General features: G+C 45.6%; 1 protein-coding gene across 1 annotated transcript in view; it reads right to left on the reverse strand.

The window, feature by feature from the left end:
* Window positions 1-7,894, reverse strand: part of LOC138851610 (uncharacterized) — a 28,728-nt gene extending 20,834 nt beyond the window's left edge. Inside the window, exon 1 of the mRNA XM_070080900.1 lies at window positions 7,729-7,894. Within this exon, the coding sequence (XP_069937001.1) occupies window positions 7,729-7,873 (145 nt within the window). The 5' untranslated portion in view covers window positions 7,874-7,894. The remainder of the gene's footprint in view (window positions 1-7,728) is intronic.
* Window positions 7,895-9,774: the final 1,880 nt, after the last annotated feature.

Genomic DNA, 9,774 nt, shown 5'->3' on the forward strand with positions numbered 1-9,774 from the left:
ATCCTCGTCCAATTTAATTCTTCTCATCAACTTCACGTCATCTGCGAACAGGGACACTTCTGAGTCTATTCCTTCCATCATGTCGTTCACATATATCAAAAATAGCACTGGTCCTAGAACTGACCCCTATGGGACCCCGCTCGTAACAGGCGCCCACTGTGATACCTCTTCACGTACCATGACTCGTTGCTGCCTCCCTGTCAGGTATTCCCTTATCCATTGCAGTGCCCTCCCTTTTACGTGTGCCTGATCCTCCAGCTTCTGCACTAATCTCTTGTGGGGAACTGTGTCAAAGGCCTTCCTGCAGTCTAGGAAAACGCAATCTACCCACCCCTCTCTCTCTCGTGTCTTACTTCTGTTACCTTGTCATAAAACTCCAGGAGGTTTGTGATACAAGATTTGCCTTCCATGAACCCATGCTGGTTTTCATTTATAATCTTGTTCCTTTCCAGGTGTTCGACCACTCTCCTCCTGATAATCTTCTCCATGACTTTGCACACAATACATGTCAGAGACACAGGTCTGTAGTTTAGTGCCTCGTTTCTGTTTCCTTTCTTAAATATGGGGACTACATTAGCTGTCTTCCATTTCTCAGGTAGTTGCCCAGTTTCAAGGGATGTGTTGAAGATTGTGGTTAGAGGCACGCACAGCATCTCTGCTCCTTCTCTAAGGACCCATGCGGATATGTTGTCCGGTCCCATCGCCTTTGAGGTGTCAAGGTCACTTAAGAGCTTCTTCACCTCCTCCTCAGTTGTTCGTATCTCATCCAACACTTGTTGGTATATTCTCTCTTGATGTTCCCTTCTGTGCTGTCTTCCCACAGCCCTTCCTGTCTCTACTGTAAAAACTTCCTTAAATCTCCTGTTCAGCTCCTCACATACCTCCTGATCATTTCTTGTGAGTTCTCCACCTTCTGTCCTTAATCTGATCACCTGGTCTTTGACTGTTGTCTTCCTCCAGAAGTGGCTATACAACAGTTTCGGGTCAGTCTTGATTCTCGATGCTATGTCATTTTCATACTGTCGCTGGGCCTCCCTCCTTACCTGTGCGTACTCATTCCTGGCTCTGCGACTGATCTCCCTATTTTCGTGTGTTCTCTGCCTTCTGTACTTTTTCCATTCTCTATTGCATTTTGTTTTTGCCTCCTTACAACGTCGGGTAAACCAGGGGCTCGTTCTGGTCTTCCCGTTGTTACTGTTGCCCTTGGGAATAAACCTTTCCACTGCCTCCTTGCATTTTGTTGTTACATATTCCATCATTTCATTTACTGGCTTTCCTGCCAGTTCTCTGTCCCACTGGACCTCCCGCAGGAAGTTCTTCAACCCTATGTAGTCCCCTCTTTTATAGTCAGGCTTTTCCCATTCAACTCCTGTTATTCTCTCCACTTGCAGCTCTACTATGTATTCAAAGCACAGAACCACGTGGTCGCTAGCTCCTAGGGGACTCTCATACTTGATGTCCTCAATATCTGAGCTGCCCAGGGTGAACACAAGGTCCAATCTTGCTGGTTCATCCTCCCCTCTCACTCTCGTAGTGTCCTTAACATGTTGGTGCATGAGGTTTTCCAGCACCACGTCCAACATCCTGGCTCTCCATGTTTCGGGACCCCCATGTGGCTCCAGGTTTTCCCAGTCAATCTCCCTGTGGTTGAAATCCCCCATAACCAGCAACTTTGCTCTGCTGGAGTGAGCTCTTCTTGCCACCTCAGCAAGTGTGTCCACCATTGTTCTGTTGCTCTCTTCATATTCCTCTCTTGGCCTCCTGCAGTTCTGTGGTGGATTATACATCACTGCAATGACCACTTTGTGTTCCCCAGACTGAAGTGTACCTGCTATGTAGTCTCTTTCTCCCGTCTCATCTATTCCTTCCATTTTCTCGAATTTCCATCTGTTTTTTACGAGCAGAGCAACCCCACCTCCCCCCCCCCTGCCCCTTCTATCTTTCCTCATGATCTGGTATCCTGGTGGGAAGATTGCATCTGTTATTGTCTCCATGAGTTTTGTTTCTGTAACTGCTATGATGTCTGGGGACTTCTCATTGATTCTTTCTTGCCATTCCTCATGTTTATTCGTTAATCCATCTGCATTTGTGTACCAAACCTTCAACTTCTGTTCTAATACTGTAACTGTGGTGCGGGGGGTGGAAACAGAGGGATCGGTGTGTGTGTGTGTGTGTGTGTGTGTGTGTGTGTGTGTGTGTACTCACCTATTTGTGGTTGCAGGGGTCAATTCACAGCTCCTGGCCCCGCCTCTTCGCTGATTGCTACTAGGTACTCTCTCTCCCTGCCCCATGAGCTTTATCATACCTCGCCTTAAAACTATGTATGGTTCCTGCCTCCACCACATCACTTTTTAGGCTATTCCATGGCCTGACTACTCTATGACTGAAGAAATACTTCCTAACATCCCTTTGATTCATCTGATTTCATCCGCGCAGTATTTTATATGTCGTTATCATATCTCCCCTGACCCTCCTGGCCTCCAGTGTCGTCAGGCCGATTTCCCTCAACCTTTCTTCATAGGACAATCCCCGTAGCTCTGGGACTAGTCTTGTTGCAAACCTTTTCACTTTCTCTAATTTCTTGACGTGCTTGACTAGGTGTGGATTCCAAACTGGTGCTGCATACTCCAGTATGGGCCTGACGTAGATGGTATACAGAGTCTTAAACGAATCCTTACTGAGGTACCGGAACGCTATCCGTAGGTTTGCCAGGCTCCCGTATGCTGCAGCAGTTATCTGATTGATGTGCGCCTCAGGAGATATGCTCGGTGTTATACTCACCCCCAGATCTTTTTCCTTGAGTGAGGTTTGCAGTCTTTGGCCATCTAAACTATATTGTGTCTGCGGTCTTCTTTGCCCTTCCCCAATCTTCATGACTTTGCATTTGGCAGGGTTAAATTCAAGGAGCCAGTTGCTGGACCAGGCTTGTAGCCTGTCCAGGTCTCTTTGTAGTCCTGCCTGATCCTCGTCCGATTTGATTCTTCTCATTAACTTCACATCATCTGCAAACAAGGACACTTCTGAGTCTATCCCTTCCGTTATGTCGTTCACGTGTGTGTGTGTGTGTGTGTGTACTCACCTAGTTGTACTCACCTAGTTGAGGTTGCGGGGGTCGAGTCCGAGCTCCTGGCCCCGCCTCTTCACTGATCGCTACTAGGTCACTCTCCCTGAGCCGTGAGCTTTATCATACCTCTGCTTAAAGCTATGTATGGATCCTGCCTCCACTACATCGCTTCCCAAACTATTCCACTTACTGATTACTCTGTGGCTGAAGAAATACTTCCTAACATCCCTGTGATTCATCTGTGTCTTCAGCTTCCAACTGTGTCCCCTTGTTACTGTGTCCAATCTCTGGAACATCCTGTCTTTGTCCACCTTGTCAATTCCTCTCAGTATTTTGTATGTCGTTATCATGTCCCCCCTATCTCTCCTGTCCTCCAGTGTCGTCAGGTTGATTTCCCTTAACCTCTCCTCGTAGGACATACCTCTTAGCTCTGGGACTAGTCTTGTTGCAAACCTTTGCACTTTCTCTAGTTTCTTTACGTGCTTGGCTAGTATGTGTGTGTGTGTGTGTGTGTGTGTGTGTGTGTGTGTGTGTGTGTGTGTGTGTGTGTGTGTGTGTGTGTGTGTGTGTGTGTGTGTGTGTGTGTGTGTGTGTGTGTGTGTGTGTGTGTGAGTGTGTGTGAAATAATCAATCTCCTTGACACTGGTGGCACCACTGAGCGAATCCTTTAATTTACGTTAGTTTTAATGACTTCTCTGGTAATGAAAGTGACGTAGTAGTGGCGGCAGCGGCGGCAGCGGCGGCAGCGGCGGCAGCGGCGGCAGCGGCGGCAGCGGCGGCAGCGGCGGCAGCGGCGGCAGCGGCGGCAGCGGCGGCAGCGGCGGCAGCGGCGGCAGCGGCGGCAGCGGCGGCAGCGGCGGCAGCGGCGGCAGCGGCGGCAGCGGCGGCAGCGGCGGCAGCGGCGGCAGCGGCGGCAGCGGCGGCAGCGGCGGCAGCGGCGGCAGCGGCGGCAGCGGCAGCTTCATCATCAACAATCTGTTCTTTAGGTTTTGGTAGAACAGCAAACCGGGTGTGTGTACTCACTTGTTTGTGGTTGCAGGGGTCGAATCACAGCTCCTGGCCCCGCCTCTTCACTGGTTGCTACTAGGTCCACTCTTCCCTGCTCCATGAGCCTTATCATGCCTTTTCTTAAAGCTATGTATGGATCCTGCCTCCACTACATCACTCTCCAGATTGTTCCACTTCCTGACAACTCTGTTACTGAAGAAATACTTCCTAACATCTCTGTGACTCAGCTGAGTCTTCAACTTCCAGTTGTGACCCCTTGTTGCTGTGTCACATCTCTGAAACATCTTGTCCCTAGCCACCCACCCTGTCAATTTCTCTCAGTAATTTATATGTTGTTATCATGTCCCTCCTTATATATATATATATATATATATATATATATATATATATATATATATATATATATATATATATATATATATATATATATATATATATATATATATATATATGTATAACTCAGGTCTTAGATTAAAACCACTTTATGTACCCAGCATTCAAAAGTGGATAAAATTTGAAAATACACAATACTGTATATGTATGTGCCAGAAATGTTCATGCATGCTAGTGCCTTACTTTGTGCTCAACAATATTTTGTTACATGTAAACTACATATTGTATACTACGAAAAGATATAAAAACAATGATTTGATTTTGATTCCGAATAGCACAGGACATGTAGACTGGTAGGCACTACAACGTATGGAACGTCTACCAGACATATATTCTGCCACAGAGCAACAGATGTTCAAAATAGCTCTGTCAGATGTTAGTTAGGTCTGGGAACCAAATGTTAAAGATTATTTAAGCAACACACGAGGCTTCGTACAACGTGTCGTTATGCACAACATTGTTCCTGTTGGTGGAGTATATCTGGCAGGCATAATCACCTGTTATTCAGTTCTTTCATGATGTTCTGCAATAACTTTGTGTGATGGTGACCGTACAATGCACTCATGTGATCAATATTTTTCCCAACTCTGTGTTGCCCTCCTTCTCCCGGACTCCAGCTGTGTCCACAAGATGTCTTGAAGGTAAATAACGAGGAAGCCCTTACAACTCCACCTTCCAAGTGTCCTCACAACTCCACCTTCCAAGTGTCCTCACAACTCCACCTTCCAAGTGTCCTCACAACTCCACCTTTCAAGAGTCCTCACAACTCCACCTTCCAAGTGTCCTCACAACTCCACCTTCCAAGTGTCCTCACAACTCCACCTTCCAAGTGTCCTCACAACTCCACCTTCCAAGTGTCCTCACAACTCCACCTTCCAAGTGTCCTCACAACTCCACCTTCCAAGTGTCCTCACAACTCCACCTTCCAAGTGTCCTCACAACCCACCTTCCAAGTGTCCTCACAACTCCACCTTCCAAGAGTCCTCACAACTCCACCTTCCAAGTGTCCTCACAACCCACCTTCCAAGTGTCCTCACAACTCCACCTTCCAAGTGTCCTCACAACTCCACCTTCCAAGTGTCCTCACAACTCCACCTTCCAAGTGTCCTCACAACTCCACCTTCCAAGTGTCCTCACAACTCCACCTTTCAAGAGTCCTCACAACTCCACCTTCCAAGTGTCCTCACAACTCCACCTTTCAAGAGTCCTCACAACTCCACCTTCCAAGTGTCCTCACAACTCCACCTTCCAAGTGTCCTCACAACTCCACCTTCCAAGTGTCCTCACAACTCCACCTTCCAAGTGTCCTCACAACTCCACCTTCCAAGTGTCCTCACAACTTCACCTTCCAAGTGTCCTCACAACTCCACCTTCCAAGAGTCCTCACAACCCACCTTCCAAGTGTCCTCACAACCCACCTTCCAAGTGTCCTCACAACTCCACCTTCCAAGAGTCCTCACAACTCCACCTTCCAAGTGTCCTCACAACTCCACCTTCCAAGTGTCCTCACAACTCCACCTTCCAAGAGTCCTCACAACTCCACCTTCCAAGTGTCCTCACAACTCCACCTTCCAAGAGTCCTTACAACTCCACCTTCCAAGAGTCCTCACAACTCCACCTTCCAAGTGTTCTCACAACTTCACCTTCCAAGTGTCCTCACAACTTCACCTTCCAAGTGTCCTCACAACTTCACCTTCCAAGTGTCCTCACAACTCCACCTTCCAAGAGTTCTCACAACTCCACATTCTAAGAGTTCATTCACATCACCTCTATATCCCACCATCAATCTTATTCTCATCTTTCTCTCTGCATCTTTCTCTCACCTTCTACACAATGGAAAAATAAACACAGATTCAGTATAATACCATCCTTCATTGACTAAGTATCGCCCACACAGTGGACTTTATCAAGTCACAAACACATCTTGACAAACGAACACACAGGTATTTTATGCCATTTATCGCCATTCTTCTATACATTTAGGTCACCCTCTTCTACATCTCTCATCATCCTTTACATCAGTTATTAAAACAAGCATTGATCCTGTTTCAGTCACAAGTAGGGTCGTGGGTCGTGGGTTGTGGGTCGTGGATTGTGGGTCGTGGATTCTGAAATATTTCTTCCCCGTGAGCTGTTTTTGAACATCTCTGAGTTTATTTGGCTCTTGAATGATGATTGTTACTCTGGTCGAATGATTGTAGATTGCTATGTGTTTAGCAAGGATTATTGTGCTGCTGATTTTTGCAGCACACGGGTGTTGATCAGCTCAAAGAACCTTGCAAGTCCCAGTATAAGTGTCGTAAGTAATATCTTGCTTGGACGAATTAAGTCGCCAATGAATTAAGCGACTTTGCATACAATATGTAAAACAAAGTGTACAAGTCTGAGTTATAAGACACATGTGCAACACTTAGGTATCAGTATTGTCGAAAAGTTTCGTCTGGGCAGCAGGCCTCTTCAGTCGAATACAAGTGTATATAACACTAGAGACATTTGAAGAATTAGAGAGGTAATCTTGAGGTGTTCAGTCTCTCAGCCATGATAGCGAGTGGTTAGTCCCTTAGTTTACAGCAGAGTATCACGCCAGAGACCTACATGCTGGACCTGTGTCGTACTCATGAACTTATCAGTAATTCATTTAGTTTATAATATAATAGGAGGTCTGGGTGATGTTCTGGACGGTCTGACGCTCCCCTCGTATGCACTGATATTTTTTCTTTTTTTTTTGGGGGGGGGGGGGGAGAGCCTTTCTCTTACAATTCGTCAAGGAAATGTCAGGAGGACTTTTAAGATTATAAAAAGAGTCTTCGAAAAATTTTAGCGGATCATCAAGAAACTGTTTTTTTTCGGGTGTTTACCATATTTAACTTAACACCTGCGAGTATACATGTGTTTACTGTAGCAGCATGATTAGAAATTTAATATATGTAAGATGTTTGTTCACATGTTTGGTACTGTTTAACAGTGAAGACGAGTTTATTGTTATCCATGTTGAGAGTCCTTCCTGTTTACCTCATTTCCCTTCCCTCCATCTTTTCTTCCATTTTAAATTTCCCATTCCGTGTCTTCCGCTTTCTTGCCCTCTTCTCCATCCCTCTCATTCCATTTCCCTTCCCTACCTTCCTCTCTAATTCCATCTATCCTTCAGTAATTCCCTCCCTGTTTTCCTCGTTCTTATAATTTTTTCTCCTCTCACCTTCCATCTCTTCCCTGCCTCCCTGCCTCCCTGCCTCCCTGCCTCCCTGCCTCCCTGCCTCACTCACCCTTCAGTTGAGTCTTGGATATGCTGTGAGTGAGTGAGGTCTTAGCGGTCAGAGTGTTGCTTCTCTTGGTCTTATCTGGTTCCTTGCCTCTCACGCCCACCTGTGCTCCCTCGCCCGCCTCGCCGCCCACTGTCGGGTTCGTCATCCTGGGGGAGAGAGATACCTTGAACTTCATCATCCTGGGGTAAACACAAACATAAAAGCCCAAGAATAACAGACCACTGTAGTAGGCCTACTGGTCCATGCTAGGCAGGTCATACTCACACTCAAACATTCCCACTCACGTACTTGTCCATCGTATTCATAAAACTACCCAAAGTGCTCTCAGTGACTTTAAATGCCAGTTTATTCAACATACACATAATATTTCGGCCTGAGAGTAAGGCCTTCTTCAGCTGTGTGAAAAAGAAATATACACTAATAATAATAACCCACATGAAGACAGAAACTCAGGAGATTAATTAATTTATATATTTCGACCCCCTTCTAGGATCCTCTTCATTTGCTAAAGAGGATCCCACAATAGGGTCGAAATATACAGATCAAGTGTTCATTACACTTTAGCTATCCATAGAGTAATAATTCTAACTATATAGTATGGAGGACTTGAATGTATTTAGATATTTGGGAGTGGACATGCCAGCAGAGGGATGTATGAAAGACCCACAGAATAGCCGAGGGAAAGAGGATGGGTGGTGTGTTGAGGCATCTGTGCAAAGAAAAGAGTGTATATATGAAGGTAAAGACTAATATAGAAGAATATAGTGGTACCAGCACTGTTATATGGGTGTGAAGTTTGGGTTTAAAACGTTGCAGCGAGGAGGAGGCTGGAGGCAGCGGAAATGTCATGTTTGGAGGGATGATGAGGGTCGTTGAGGTGGTTTGAATATTTAAAGAGAATAGAGCAGGATAAGATTACCACGAGAGTGTATAAATCTGGGGTGAAGGGAGGGCATTAGTAGACACTTCGTTTGCACCTGACTCCAACCCAGCCATGTTAGATTAAGGTGAGTGAAGTCAAGCAGTTTTCTGGCTTGACGTGCTGTTGGAGTCCGAGCACTGTAACGTTTATGAAGGGACTCACAGAAACGGTTAGCCAAATTTGAGTCCTGGAGGTGGAAAGTACAGTGCCTGCACTCTGAAGGATGGGTGGGGATGCTGTACTTCGCAGAATCACTGTAACTGTGACATCACACTTACGGCAAGACAGCTATTGACTGAATGATGGTAAATATTATCTTTTATTATACGAGTCACCTACCTTGATCAGAGAGGGGCGGAGCTCTCAAAAATAGAGGTCAACTAGGCTGTTGTTATCTCAGTCAGAGTTTGAGAGCCTCTCGCTTATCAACTTAGCTTCACACTTTATTTTAGTGATAGCTTTAGCTTATCTAGCTTAAATCATATCCATTATGATAAAGAAGCGACCTCTATAACTCTCCAGAAAGTGAAGAGTATTATCTATACACTTAAAGGCATATGCCAGGTTTTCATGATATTCCCAACAAATCTTTATATTGCCTCACCATTTTCCTCTCATAGGATATTTGAGTTCTAATGGAGCATAAAGAGATTTCGGAGGCAGTTTTAGATAGTTTGGGTTTCTTATGTTTGTCTGTTGACTCAGAGGTAAGGAGGAAGCAGGAAGGAATGAGGAACGAAGGAAGGAAGAATGAAGGAAGGAAGGATCAAGACTACATGAAAAAAAATAGGATGGGTGTGAAGTGGTGAGAGCACTATCACCATCCTTCTTGTAATCCTGCCACCCACCCTAGATGGAGTAATTAATCTCCTTGATAACACCGTGAATTAAACCACTTAACGTGATGTGGGATGGAAGGCGGGATGGAAGGGAGAGAGGGAGGGAGGGAAGATGAGGGAGTTTTAGATTTTTTGGAATAAATAATTCTGTGAACGACAGCAGTGTGTTGCTACACTATTATGTATGATAGTTACATTGTGGGAACACCAGCAGTGTGTTGCTACATCTCACAACTTCTTCACAACTTAAAGTCCGGACACACCTAAGTTTCCCTTAACTTTCTC

Source organism: Cherax quadricarinatus, unplaced genomic scaffold (assembly GCF_038502225.1).
Source record: "Cherax quadricarinatus isolate ZL_2023a unplaced genomic scaffold, ASM3850222v1 Contig1209, whole genome shotgun sequence".
In the NCBI taxonomy this organism is placed as follows: domain Eukaryota; kingdom Metazoa; phylum Arthropoda; class Malacostraca; order Decapoda; family Parastacidae; genus Cherax; species Cherax quadricarinatus.